This window comes from Ctenopharyngodon idella, chromosome 7 (assembly GCF_019924925.1).
Source record: "Ctenopharyngodon idella isolate HZGC_01 chromosome 7, HZGC01, whole genome shotgun sequence".
NCBI lineage: Eukaryota > Metazoa > Chordata > Actinopteri > Cypriniformes > Xenocyprididae > Ctenopharyngodon > Ctenopharyngodon idella.
The window spans coordinates 5,919,876-5,934,385 of NC_067226.1; the positions used below are offsets into that span (position 1 = coordinate 5,919,876).

The following is a 14,510-nucleotide window of genomic DNA, read 5'->3' on the forward strand; positions in this document are numbered from 1 at the left end:
TTCACAAATGCACAGGAAGAGATCCACAAATGCGTGCAGCGATCCACAAATACACAGAAAGCAATTCACAAATGTACAGGTGGTGATTCACAAAAAAATGCAGGCAGAGTTGTGCTTGTGACATAAAAACGTATTTTTGAAGATGTTTTTTATTAGCAAATATTTTTTGTGAATATCTTTACATTTATTTGTGGATCATAATCTATTTATTTGGAGATTAGCTACAAATCTACCCCCATACATGACATCTCCTTTTGCTCGCGTGAAACCCTTATCGCTGAAAAATGACATCTTTCTTTCTTCTGATAGCCGTTATCAATCGCTCTCTATTTTTTCCCCTTTTTGAAAGTTTTGAAAACACTATTATGGAGTTTTTCTTTTGATATTTGAGCAAAAAATATGCATGATATATTGCAGACTATATTGGCTGTATATGCAAAATATCCGTGCAACTCTTAAAGTGACAGCAGCCAACATTAATGACTGCTGCAGTCATTGTTAAACATCTCTCAGATTTTATTAATAAGATCTTCATTTGTGTTCCAAAGATGAATGAAAGTCTTCGCAAATCTATTAATAATGTCACTGATCGAACCCACTACCTATCACTCAATAAAATATTACTGAGCGTTTTTGAAAGCTTTGAATTATTCTCAGTTTGTCGCTTGTGAATTAGCAGAAGAGGTTTGATTTGTTGTCGTGTGTTGAAATTAAAAATATAATAAAACAGTGTGTCTGTCCTCTGAATGTGACCCACAATCTCCGATTACCCTCTGTGGCCATAGGGAAATATTTCACATTCAAAACCATGTGTACATACAAGTGTTTTTATTAATATCAATTAAAAAAATTAAATAAAAAAAAAACAATCATAAAATAAACAATTAAAAAAAAAAAACAACTTTATTCTGTATTAAATTGTCTGAGTGAGTTTTACTAATAGTAAATGTCAATCATACTGGCACAAGAAAACACAAAGCATGCTTATAATAATACTGCATTTTAGCTAATTGTTTGGAAAGGTTTTCACTGCTAGACATCTGCAGCAGAAGATTATAGATTATGTTTAGTCATCTCCTCCACAGAGATTCAGTAGAGCTCTCTGGTAGTCACCTTTAGTGTGCTCCTGAGGAGAAAAAGACAATAAGAAGAGTTTTAATTAAAATGCTTCTTGAATGAAGGCAAACTAAGAACAGAAAGAAAAGAAATAGGGAAGAGGGAAATAATAAACAAAACTATAATGTACATTTCCTGAAGAAAATGTGAGTGGTGCTTGCTGTGAAAAAACTGGGCACTCGGTTGCTAGGGTGTTTCTGGGTGGTTGATAGGGTGTCCTGAGTGGTTGATCAGTGGTTGCTAAGTTGTTCTGGGTCATTGCTAGGGGGCTTTAGGGTGTTCTGGGTGGTTGCTATGGTATCCTGGTTGGTTTCTAAGGCGTTAATTAGAATGCTATAGTGTTGCTAGGTGGTTGGTAGTTGTCACAGATGGTTACTATAGAGTTTTCATAGAGTTCTTAGTATGTTAACTTGATTTTGGATTTAGCTAATCACTGTTAGCATGTAGCTATTCACTGCTAGCATGTGTAGCATGTTGGAAGTGCTGTTTGCTTGCATGAGTCAAAAGAGCCAACCTCTCTACAATGTTCTGATGCAGAAATACAGGTCTTGCTAAACGGTTGCTAGGGTACTCTGTTTGGTTGCTAGGGAGTGGCTTGGCAGCTGAATGATATAAACCAACCCCTATGCCTCTGAAATTTAGATTTGAAGATATCCCTCTTTGGGTTTGGGTTGCTAGGGTGCTCTAAATGGCCTAAGAGTCCGAAATTTTCGTATGCGTTTTTTCGTATTCGTGATCCTAAAAATTCGTCGCGCACAGAGACCTTGCACACTGAGTCCAATGCGTATTAATGAGTCCGTTGCGAAAAAATTCGCAAAACAATACAAAATGGAGTCTTGAAGCAGTGAGCATGATTTAGTTGTCCTCTCTCTTCTTAAAAAAGAGAAAAAGAAAGAGGAAATATTGGGTCCATCCAATCCTGAGATTGCGTAGAGAGGAAGAAGAGTAGGAGCTGCGTGATTATCCCGAGCATTTCAAAGTTTACTTCAGGAAAATGAAAAGTTGCGATTTTCTAGGCCGATATGGCTAGGAACTATAGCCTACTCTCATTCCGGCGTAATAATCAAGGAACTTTGCTACCTTTGGTGCAGCAGGCGCAGTGATATTACGAGAGCCTGTGACCCCCTGCTTGCACAGGGAGCGTGCCTTGCAACCATGGAGACATTTGTGAGAGACGCTGCGTAATATCATTGCGCCTGCTGCACCCATGGTACGGCAGCAAAGTTCCTTGATTATTACGCCGGAATGAGAGTATAGTTCCTAGCCATATCGGCCTACAAAATCGCAACTTTTCATTTTGCGTCGGTCTTAGTACACAATGTAACTACAGAAGAGTCAAGTTTTAAATAGGAAAAATATCGAAACTCTTTGGTCATTTTTGAGCGAGATGCTAACGGTCTAATCAGATTCAATGAACTATGCTAAGCTATGCTAAAAGTGGTACCGCCAGACCCGGAGATCGGCTGAATGGATTCGAAAACGGTAAAACTCAACTGTTTAACTCTAGGGGAGTTGGAAAATGAGCTTATTTTCAAAAAAAGTGGAGTGTTCCTTTAAGTATGCAAGAGAACAATAGTGCCAGAGGTAGGCACCACTAATAAGTTTAAATTGTAGAACAATATGTTGGCTTTCTCAAGCCAACATAATGAATAAGAAAGATAGAGACAATTGAATACTTACTAAAATTGTCTGTTGCAGAGATTTTCCAAAATTCCTCTTAAACTCTGTACGGACCTTCATTAGATCGACTTCACAGCGGGAGACGATAATGCGGGTTACTACCTTCTCTTTCACACTTTTACTCTGCAAACATTAAAAAAAAAATTGAAGAAACTGACCCACACAACTCAAATTCAGCCAACGTCATCTCCTTACATGTCAAGTGCCATTTAGTCAAAATTAGATACTCACCTTCATGGCGTCACTGAGTCTGCTGGCAAAATACAGATGTTTGTTCTCCAGGCACTCAACTGCAGAAAGACGGATCAATCGTAAGAAAAGGTTACAGGTTCTCAGACTTTGATAGGAGTCTCTCTTCAGTTCTCCTCTGGCTTCTTGCCACTAATGCATTTCCACAGGGCTTTCCACAAAATCTTCCTCACTAAACAGCTTGTGATTATATTAAATAAGACATGATTCCCAAGGAAGGAGTAAGAGTGTGAAAGAGTAATTGAGCCAGCATCAAATCTGCCAAGCACATCTCTTAAGTGTTCTGACAGTTGGATGACAGCTTGTATGTAGAACAGACAGCTGATAGTTACCTAGTGTGAGGAAGGATTTTTCCAGATCTCCCTTCACCTCCTTTCGAATGCTCTCCTTAATGTCATATGGGCTGTATCTCTTGTACCTTTCAAACACTGAGAAAAACAGGCCTTGATTAGGTTGTTGCACAAAGGATGATAATGACAGTTGACTTTAAAGCATCTCTGTGTCACCTTTCTGCAAGTGTGGGACACTCCTCTCACAGAAGATTGAAATCCAGGTGGTCACATCAGTTCCTTTTCGCTTCACTCCAGCATCATAAAGAGCCTAAATATCACCATAATGGACACACGATTACAAAAAGTAAACTTTTTGGTTATTCCAGCGGTCATCTGAATGCACAATGGTTTATCATAATATAAACATGTTGAATAAATATTCTGCGACTATGACTATGAATCAGTTGAATTTCTTTAGTTAAAAGGGCTCTACTCACTCTTGCATCATTGTCAATCTTCTCATAGTCCACCACGTTACTCGGCTCATCTCTCTTGGTCTGTGGACATGAATGAACACAGTATCTCAGAATTGCAGATTCAATACAGAATCTGCAAATTGCAGACTATATTGGCTGTAAAGGAATTACCTGTTGAATATTGTGAAATAAAGCTGAATTTGATCATAATTACCACAAATAACTGTTACAGTATGAGAAATTATTGGTTAATCTATGTTACCTGTACAAGGGCCAGGAGCAGCTTAGCGAAATCACCAGATGTGTCTCCAGAAACATCTTTCTCCAAATCCTTCTTAAACACTGCAGGAGAAAAAGGGATATGAATACCAGTGTAGGCTATGTGTGCTGTTTATGCTTTTTAGGGGAACTCACTTTCTTTGTAAACCTTCTTGATTTCCATCAGCTCTTCTTTATTGCGAGAGCACACTATCTCAATAAGACTCTCCTCATCAGTGCCCAGACCCTGCAAAACACATGGGACTGTCACATGAATGCAACTCTAAAGACATTTATTAAAGTTTCTTGTATTGTGTGGTAACCATTTTATAAAAGGCACTGCTCCGCATCGTGCCTAACAACGCCCTTTAGCTGTTATAAATTCACTGTAAACCACGGCTTCTTGGGGTTTATTGCTTTTATAAAACGGTTACCACACAATACAAATATTAAAGCCAAAAAATATGTATCAATGCAACTTTCATGAAGTAAAATCATTAAAAAGGTTTCTTCCGCTGGAAAAAATAGTCCCTGACCGTGAACAGCAACAGAAGTTACATTTATTATGCCATTAGATGGCGGCAAAGATTGTCTTTATGAGCGAGTCACTCAGTCACAAAGACTTTTATATTGAAACTTGTTGTGAACACGGAACAAGATGCAAATGACAAATGCTTTGACCAGCGCTGTCAGTGTCAGCAGGGCATGGGAAAACTCATTAAATGTTAAAAGGACAGGATCGCAGCAGACATTCAAATGGATTTTTTATTATGAATATAGGACTGACCTGAAGGAAAATGCTAAATTTGAATGCACTCGATATCTCTATCTCTCTCACAATACTTCAATATACAAAATCAATAAAGAACAAACATGTTTACGTTGCTATGAGTGGATGCTAAGACAGACGTAGCAACATACACACTCAGTGGCGCAGCGATACTTATGTGTCTCTTGTAATTTTACAACAGCTTCGAACGCGACTCAACCAATAAGAATCAAGGGCCAGAACTATCCATTTTATAAAATGTTATAAAATATTTTCATTTAAAAAAAATGCTGTCTTTTGAACTTTCTATTTCTTAAAAAATACTGAAACAAATGTTATCATGGTTTTCACAAAATGTTTTAACTGATAATAATAAGAAAAGATTCTTGAGCACCAAATTAGCATATTAGAATGGTTTCTGAAGGATCATGTGACACTGAAAGAACATTTTAAATATGGACCAGGAGCTGAATTTTAAAACAGGGGAGAGCAGTAAGCAAACAAGAGTTTACATAAATGATTACAGATCAATGCAACATACTTTCATTGATGATTTCAGTTCAGAGGCATCATACTGTGCTGTGCTCTTCATCAACCCCAGAATCAGATGCTCCAAAGAGCCTGAGAGCGCCCCCTTCAGGGCACTTACCAAATCCTTCAACACAAACAGCGTCAGGTTGTTTGGAACTTTGATAGACAATATATGTAGTATATATGCATAGTACATATCAATATATTAAAAATAAAGTTCTCATTAAGGTTAGATGATCCAGATTAAACAGAAAATACACATTTTTTTTATTAAATAATTATGATGTGTACCTTCTTTGCCCGTTTTTCATACTCAAATGCAATTTCGCTCCTTTGTGCGCAACTGCGTTTTGTCAGAATGTCAATGATCGTATGCTCATCAACACCTGCATTGAGAAATGAAGGCAAGAATAAGAGGAGAAGATAGTGATTGAGAAAGAAAGCCAGAGGGCATAATTAAGATAAGGCCTTGAAGGACTAATTGCACCTTTTATTTCCTAGTATAAAATCATTAAACAGTCATTATGTGACACTGACACTACTAGCATAGGCCTACTTAAAGAAACGGAGTGCACAATCCCACGCACTCACCTCTTAGTTGGTACATTTGTTAAATAGCACTGCAAGAAAGAATCGTTGTTCTTTCTGTAATATGTCTAACCAGGCAATACAACGCAAACCATTTTTTTTTTATTTCTACTGAATTGAAATTATACATATATTTCCAGATGCTACCCAAATAGAAATCAATTACAAGACACTTACTCATATTTGCCAGTTAGCATACCATACATACTGTTTACCGTAGCCAGAACAGAAGGCCAAAGATAATTTTGTTTGCAAAGCAAATATAAAAACAATGAAACAAATCTTTCATTGAAATGCCATTGGAGACTCCTTTTTGTGTTCCACAAAATACTGTGGTAAAAAATAGGCTAATCTACAGGTACCTATATGCAAATGTTTGGGGAAAATGTGAAGTATTTATGCCACTATTGCTTACCTTTGGTTTTGATGGCTGTCTCTATTTTGGCTGCATCCTCCTCTGGGTTAAAATTATAAGCTGCCACCACCGTAGGGCATTTAGGTTCTCTCTCCTGAAAATAAAATACATAAAGAAATATGGATATAGAAATATATATAATCCCCAAAAAATCAAAAATACATTTAGGCCAAAACAAATGATGAATCTCAATAGCCACTAACAACAAATTTGTGATAATATTGCATTTTATGTTACAATTGGCAAACTTACCCCTCCATAACTCAATGTAAGTTTCGTCAAAATCTCAGACACTAAAGCCATTTTCCTGCAGAGGACACGTAACACACAATCATCCAAGGTGAACAATGAGTAGATGAAATAAGAGATACAATCCGTGTTTTAAGCCACTGTAAAATACAAACACACCCATAGTTTCAAAGGTCTAAGTGATGGTTGTCATAGATACAGTGATTAGTGGAGCAGTGTAGATAAAGGCTTCAGTGTCATCACAGGCAATAAGTCAGTAAGCCATTTTACTGCCCTTAAAGGTTTCAGTTAGAAAGTTGTTTGTTATTAATAAAGACTAAATAACAGCTTTTTGTTGTGTTATTGTTCCTTTGCAACACAATAGCAGTTAAACTTAGCACCCTGCCTGCAGTGCTAACAGGAAATCATTTTCCTTCTGAAGTATTATGAGGTGAGTTGTGAAGGAGACGAGAAGGTTTGCTGGAACTTTGTTCAGGCGCACCCGAATACACACCCAGGACACATTCCACAGACCAGTGAACCTCTGACCATCACACACACACACACACACACACACACACACACACACACACACACAGCCACAGCAAGACCACTATAGCTCTTTCTGTAGATTATACTGAAGTAGATAATATTAACAATACTGCAGTAGTCCTGTCAAGAGATTTGGTTTATGTTTCTCAGTCTAATCAGTGGAGAACCACAACAGAGGACTTAAGAGTCTTACCTTAAATGCTGTGGATAGCTCTGGAGTTCCAGTTGTATCTCTCTCTATGGGATTACCTTTTAAATGCACCCAGCAAATGACTCATCTCCTCCTATCAACCCACCCCCACACCCACTCAAGATGCAGACCCAAAAGTTGCTCATTAGTTATTCATTTACTGGGCTACACATTCCTTACAAAAATGTACCATGGTAATCACACTTTGTGCCAAAATGTCATAGTTACCACGGTTAAGGTTATTACTGTATAACTGTACATTTTCAAACATATTAATAATCAAAGTCATCATTAATTGTTTTTTAAAAAAGAGATTTTCTTCATACATTGTTTGAAATTTAACATTAATTTAATACAAGTTAATTTATATTTCTGGCCACATTTGGAAGTGGTTTTAACATACAATGAAAATGAACAGACAAAATCAGAAACTGTGGAGAAATTTCCCAAATTGTTCACATGTAAAACTGTTCACTTACTCCTGATGTCTCTCAACACGGGGAGAGGAGAGGTGTCAGTCAATAAATGGGAAAACAAAGTAAATCTTGTTACTTATTTGAAAAAGTAACTTAGATATTTTGTTGTAAATTTAAAAGTAATGTGTTACATTACTAATTACTTAATCTGATTATGTAACACACATTACTTATAATGTGTTACCCCCAAATCTGCATCTGACATATAGACAGCATACATCTTTTTCCCCATCTCTGGTTGCAGGCCTGTGCATACATTTCAGTTATTCGTCATGTATGCATGTACAGTATATGTCTTTCCATCTATATACATGGAAAAACTGTCAATTTGGATGAAAATTACATCATGTTGAATGATAAGAAACAGAGCTGTGAGGTAACCCACCCACAAGTGTTCTGGACAGAAAGGGCACGAATTAAGACACACTTGTATGTGGTGTGTAAAATAAAAGCACTATACAGCACTATAGCAACTAATCCCAATTAAACATTTTAAATTAACATTCTACAAACATATTCACTCAGTAACTTACAATGACAATAACAGAAATGCACTGTGCAGTTCATACAATTAATAAGAATGAAAACACTCAATGATTCATACAATCATTGAGAATAAAAAAGTAAATATTTGCCTTGCTTTCAAAAATGTAGGGGATGAACCACCAAGTCTTTCCCTGATGTAATTATTTATGGATTACAGATTAATTGTCAAGAGTGAGTTAAACAGCCATTTATACATGTTTAGTAGGATCAACATGTTTATTTGGATATATGTTGTATGAAACCACTTCACACGTGTATGTGCAGTAATAGGATAATGAGGGTGGTTTCGGGATTCAAAGGAAGTATGTTTGCTGAAGGTGAAGTATTCCTTTTTGCCAATGCCCGACTGTACTCTCAGTCAGAGCAGCAGTGATAACAGTGGGCTGGGTTTTATAGTGAGAGCAGACAGTTCACTGACGTCTACACACACCTCACACTAGTAGACTACAATCTAAAACTAAATGAGAGTGATTCTCAGTAACTCAGAATTAATGTACAGTAGTAAAAGTCCATCTTGCTTAGGGTTCATGTGTTTAGCAATCATTGTTTTAGATTTGCATCCATGGCAACGTTTGTAACAAGCACTGAGTAATGAACTTCCATACTGAGGTGATTCATCCCTTACTCATAAATAAGGGTCAGTCCATCTGCGCAGCGATAGCAAATACCATCATTATCCCAATATTTGCATTTTAACCGATTCTGTTGTTACAACACTTAGATCGGAAGCACACTATATCAGTTGACTCATACAACTTAATTAGAAGTGAAATTATTTTTCTGTGCATATGTAAGGCCTGTTTCTAAAATGATAGTGACTATACACTCATACACTGCCAGCCAAAAAAAAAATCCTGTTTGGATTTTAATAGGCAAATACTCATTATTACAGTGATTATTATTTTTCTAGTATGTTATATATTTGGCAACGGTTCTTTTAACCCTAAAAGATAGAGTGTGTAGCTTTTCATTTCTTAAACAACCATGTATTAAGATGTATCATGGCCATATTCCAGGATGACAATGTCAAGATTCATCAGGCTCAAATTGTGAAAGAATTGTTGGGAGGGAGCATGAAGAATCATTTTCACACATGAATTGGCACTGACCTTAACCTCAGTGTAAGTTTTTGGGATGTGCTGGAGGAGACTTTGAAGAGTGCTCACCTCTTGCATTGTCAATACAAGATCTTGACCAAAAAATGATGCACCTCTCGATGGAAATAAATGTTGTGATGTTATTTCCATCAAGAGGTGCATCAGTTCTTGGTCAAGATCTTGTATTGACAATGCAAGAGGTGAGCACTCTCTAAAGTCTCCTCCAGCACATCCCAAAAGACTTTCAATGAAATTAAGGTCTGGACTCAGAGGTGCCAATTCATGTGTGAAAATGATTTTTCATGTTCTCTGAACCATTCTTTCACAATTTTAACCCTGGTGAATCTTGACATTGTCATCCTGGAATATGGCCATGATGTGTCTTCCTTGGTTGTTTAAGAAATGAAAAGCTACACACTCCGTCTTGAAGGGTTAAAAAAAACATTGCCAAACATACAACATGCTAGAAACATAATAATCACTGTAATAATGATCCATCCATAGACTCTTAAGTATTTGCCTATTAAAATCCAAACAGCGACTTTTTTTTAGGCCGGGCAGTGTATATCTTTAAGGTTTACATATGACCTTATATTTTTCAAACTAAATAATACTGTAAAATTCAGTTTTGTCATCCAATACTAATATCAGTAAGTAACAAAAATTCTAGCTTGTTGAACTTCCCAAGACTCAGCATGGAAATCAAGCATTGGGTTAGTTCTGGCAGTTTAAGTCAGTCAAGCTTCTGTCAGCCGACCCTCACTTGATCCACACATACCTATAGGAATACAATGTCTATTACAGCATCCCTATATAAGGTCCAATCAATGTTATCACCTGGCCTTCTGATATTCCTCTTCAAAATTCGAATCAGACTGTTATCTTGATTTTTGTTGTTACATTAAATTATTGTCATTAAGAACATTAATGTTATCTGCAATACATTTATGTTGGTTCTGTTCTGTTTATCGTAAGGGGGTTATTGCTGCCTTCCCTGCTCTTATCCATGCTAGGCTGAATGAATGGGCAGGGAGTTCCTGCCCAGAACAGAACCACACCGCCAATCCAAAATGTATGCTAATTGTCAATTATAGTGGTCCTGACAAAAATACTATTCCTATATCTAATCAGTGAGCCTTTAGCTCCCTTTAGTGGAAAACACAGGCAATCACAAAGCCGAGTTTAAGGGTTTTGTTATTTTGTCTGGTTATTGTATCGTTTGCTAAATCATCTTCTATAGAAATGGTTCGCAACTTCCAAGGTTCCTCACTTATGCTCATTTTGCTGCTTTTTGGTTGATTTATTTTCCTGTTTTTTTTATCTTTTAGGACATTTCTGACAAATGAGAAATCATACCCACCCAATAAACATTTCCACCCTGCCTCCAAACTTATGAAAACTGCTTAGTTTAAGTCATCAAATTTGCTGAAGCTGCCTAGAATGAATAAACAAAGTGGCCATGGAAAAGAGAGCAAGAGAAGAATGAAAACTGCAATTTTCATCACAAGCTGTGGGATTTTTTTTATTGTCATCAGCACGTTCAACACACTATTTGTCAATGTGTGACATGCGTCTTTAATAAAAGTAATTTAGGGGGTTAAACCTCTAAATACAAAAATCACAACATTAGATGAAAACTGTATTTCAAAGAAAACAATACTTTTGCATTTTTGTACAGGTGTATATACAAAACAAAGGCAAAATACCTCAAAACGAACAAATAGGAAGAAATAGACTTTTTCTACAGATGTACTTGAGAGTTAGTTGAAGAGTGCTTGTGGATTAAATCAAAAGAAGACCATTGGTTAATCTGTTAAAAATTAAGAATGGAAAAAGGTACAGAGGAAAAACCCAAGACTTCTAAACACAAAAGGAAGTTTTTCTTCAGTACAAACTGTGATCCACTCAAATGATAGCATTACTCACAAATTAGCATATTATGGTGTGTATATCATACAAAACATTTGGTCATTTGTCAGTGAAAATATGACAACCTTAAAAGGGACTGTGTTACTGTGATACTTAACATATACATAGATAGATTAAGTACTCATGCCCCAAAACCAAAGCAAGAGAGAAATACAATACTGCCTTAGTGATGGACATTTAAAGGATAATTGGCAAATTAAAGAAAGAACATTCCAGGCCTCTGGACTAGCACACAGAAAACACCACACGTTACACGTCATAATAATAAACAGCTAGAATTCATACCAAACCTGGATAAGGTCGGAAATCAAAAAGCGTTTAATTGATGAGTGTAAGAAATTAATTCGCTAACCATTTAAGTGCCATAATACTTCTTTAACAGCCAACCAAAAAGTTAGATAGAACCAGCACAAACAGTGGGATTGAGGACTGCTAAAAAGATATTCACAGAGAATACACAGGCCAAATCAGGTCTCTTTAAAAAATAGGAAAGGGGATAAAGACACTGGGACATGGGAGAGGCCAAACCAAGCAAATTTCAAACCAAACAAAAACACATGACAAAGTTCTGCATTTAAAGCATTTGCATGCAATTTTCATTTTCAAAACATGATTATGCCATTATTATTGCTTTCTGCTCAGTATTATTTTGGATAATTCTTCATTTACACACCTGACCCTGATGCTCGAAGAGGACAATTTTACAATATTTCACTGTGCTTTTTACACATTATTTTTCAAAAGACTGTACTCTACCACCGTCTCCTCGCAGTTTCTGACACGTTCACTCTCCTCCTCAACTATAAAACAATAGTTTCCCTGAGCAGTCCCAAAATACCCTTTAATGAGGTCAGATATTGGATGGATTGTCTTTCACGGAACAGATACGAACAAGAACACTACAGGTAAAGCAGTGCCAGCCCTTACAAAAAACATTAAACAGAGATGTTAGATCGGAACATCTTTACTAAGGTTATTGCTTGTCCTTGTATGTAGGCTGCGTGCTAAATGCATTCAATTTGGTGTTGGTGAAGGGGCACAAAAGTGTTGACACAAAGTTATTTGGAAAAAAAAAAAAAAAGCCTGTGTACACAGCTGCAAATTAAAGAAAGAAACAAAGTGACTATTTTTATTCTCTCCTCTTCCCTGATGAGCATTACTAGGTGCAAAAAATGTCTAGACATATCTCAAAAAGGGTCAGTTAGGAACAACGCCAACCACTTCCATACCCACGACATTTAATACAAACTGCTAGATCCCCTGGAATGTCAACACATGCCCCTCATCTGTCAATCATCTCTCTACTCAGCTCACTTTGACGGAAATCTAATTACAGAGTCAATATGGCACAACAGGGCGTCACACCACCGTCTAGACAACGTGAGCTGGCTTTAAAAGACAGAGATTTGACAAAACACAAACAAGTATTTAAGATCTCACAGATCTAAAATAACAGCATGTTCCTTCAGATTTTTTCACAAATTGAATTGAAATCGTTTATTGCTGGGAAAAACACAAAGTGCTACCTTTCGTTAGGTTCTATACATCATACATTGCATGATTTAACTAACCATATAACAAGTATATATGCACGTGTTTGCGCTCACTGCCTCAGAATATGCCATTTGATCGTGAAAATTTCACTACGATAGTGATTATATAGGTCTCATAGTTTGAGTCCCATGTCATGCCTCGTCCACCATCTTCTCCTGCGGCTGGGGCAGTGGTTTTGCCAAATGATGTCCCTGCTGAATGTCTGTATAGTGGAAGAGGTCAGTAAAGGGCAGTGCTGTGATGTTAGCACCAACATGGGCTGTTCATTGTGCCATCGGAGTAGAAAGAGGGATTTCAGCTCCAGACATTAATTTCCTGTCTCCGTTTACCCCAGCCAGACACCTCATTACTCTCTATGGCCAGTAGAGGGCACTGCTGGGGTAGTTAAATGCAGTGGGTGTGTCCACTGAGATCCCATACTGTCGGAACAGGAGGCTGAAAGATAAAGCTGTGGCATTGAGGAACGCTCTGATGCACATTACAAGATATCAGCCTTTTTTTATTTTTTTACCCTCGCATCTATAATTTCCTCTTCTTCAGACTGTCAGCCTTCTGGTGCACGGCCAATGGGGCAAGTTCAAAGTGTAGCTGGCCTCTGAGAAGTGCTTTGTGAGAATGCAGTGTACATGAACTGAGGCTGAAGTGAGCTTAGAGTTCTTGTCAGCATGTTAGTATTATCTCTCTCTCTCTGTCTCTCCTTCTCTGAATCTGTGCAGTATTAGGATAAGTCTTTATCAGGCCTCCTGAGGCAAAACCTGCTCAAATTCTGAGCCAAACAGCTCCTTATAGAGTGGAGGGAAGCGTGTTTGGACCGTTTCTGGGTAAAGAGCTCTGAATGCGCTCAGTTTCTCCATGTGGCGACGGCATAACATCCGAACGGTGGACACTTTACAGACAAGCTGAAGGAAGGAGATCAAAAATACAAGCAGAAGCAGAACTGGTTATTATTGACCAGATAAGACTTATGTCTCATAAGTTCTTATGAGATATTTGATTTGGGTATACAACTTAGGCAGTCAAATACATCAATATGAATAAATACGAATAAATACAAATAAATACGCACACACATGCATGTTTAAATATGTCTGCATGTACACACACACATACAGTTTGAGGATTATAGTGACCGGATGAGTAAAAATAGTATAGTAGTTACTATAAATGTAACCGCATTCGTGTGTGTATGTACCTTTGTGAGAATTCCCTCATCCCTCTGGTTCTTCTGTAGGAGGTTTTGCAAGGCGATCTTGATCTTCTGCTGGAGTTTCTCTACTCTGGTCTTCTCCTGCAGCCAGGAGCGATCTACACACACAAAAAGAGTGTGATTCAGCAAGGTTGGGCAAAATTCTGATGAGTTGGAATTAGAATTGAATTGGTCTAAATTCAACACAAGTAATGTGTTCTGGGAAATGAAGCGTTTTTCCACCCTGGTCCACAAAAGTAAATTTATTACTTTTGCATTTACTTGATCAAAAATAAAGTAAAACTAGTAATATTGTGAAATACTATTACACTTTTAAAGAACTCTTTTCTTATTATTTTAATACATGTTAAAATGTCATTTATTCCTGTGATCACAAA

The 14,510-nt window shown here is 37.2% G+C and overlaps 2 protein-coding genes across 3 annotated transcripts in view; both read right to left on the reverse strand.

Annotated features, from left to right (window-relative positions):
* Positions 1-811: 811 nt before the first annotated feature.
* On the reverse strand, positions 812-7,399 carry anxa2b (annexin A2b). Its single transcript, XM_051901470.1, has 13 exons — positions 7,328-7,399; positions 6,607-6,661; positions 6,355-6,448; positions 5,643-5,737; positions 5,362-5,475; positions 4,208-4,298; positions 4,056-4,135; positions 3,815-3,874; positions 3,552-3,645; positions 3,378-3,473; positions 3,028-3,086; positions 2,797-2,919; positions 812-1,126 (listed from the first exon to the last, which is right to left on the reverse strand). Exons 2-13 carry the CDS (start codon positions 6,655-6,657, stop codon positions 1,067-1,069), a joined length of 1,017 nt encoding a protein of 338 aa, XP_051757430.1. The 5' UTR covers positions 6,658-6,661; positions 7,328-7,399; the 3' UTR covers positions 812-1,066.
* Positions 7,400-10,938: 3,539 nt separating this feature from the next.
* rorab (RAR-related orphan receptor A, paralog b) overlaps positions 10,939-14,510 on the reverse strand; it is a 49,266-nt gene continuing 45,694 nt past the window's right edge. For both annotated transcript variants that reach the window (XM_051901804.1, XM_051901805.1), the window contains 2 exons: positions 14,119-14,231; positions 10,939-13,825 (listed from right to left, as the gene is read on the reverse strand). In XM_051901804.1, coding sequence (XP_051757764.1) covers positions 13,661-13,825; positions 14,119-14,231 — 278 coding nt within the window. In that variant the 3' untranslated portion in view covers positions 10,939-13,660. The remainder of the gene's footprint in view (positions 13,826-14,118; positions 14,232-14,510) is intronic.

Coding starts and splice junctions, on each gene's coding strand:
- anxa2b (XM_051901470.1), bottom strand. CDS start 6,657: ATGGCTTTAGTGTCTGAGATTTTGACGAAACTTACATTGAGTTATGGA. Junction 3,646..3,814: donor AGATTGACAATGATGCAAGA/GTGAGTAGAGCC, acceptor GGTGATATTTAG/GCTCTTTATGATGCTGGAGT. Junction 3,087..3,377: donor AAAATCCTTCCTCACACTAG/GTAACTATCAGC, acceptor GTCTTTCTGCAG/TTGAGTGCCTGGAGAACAAA.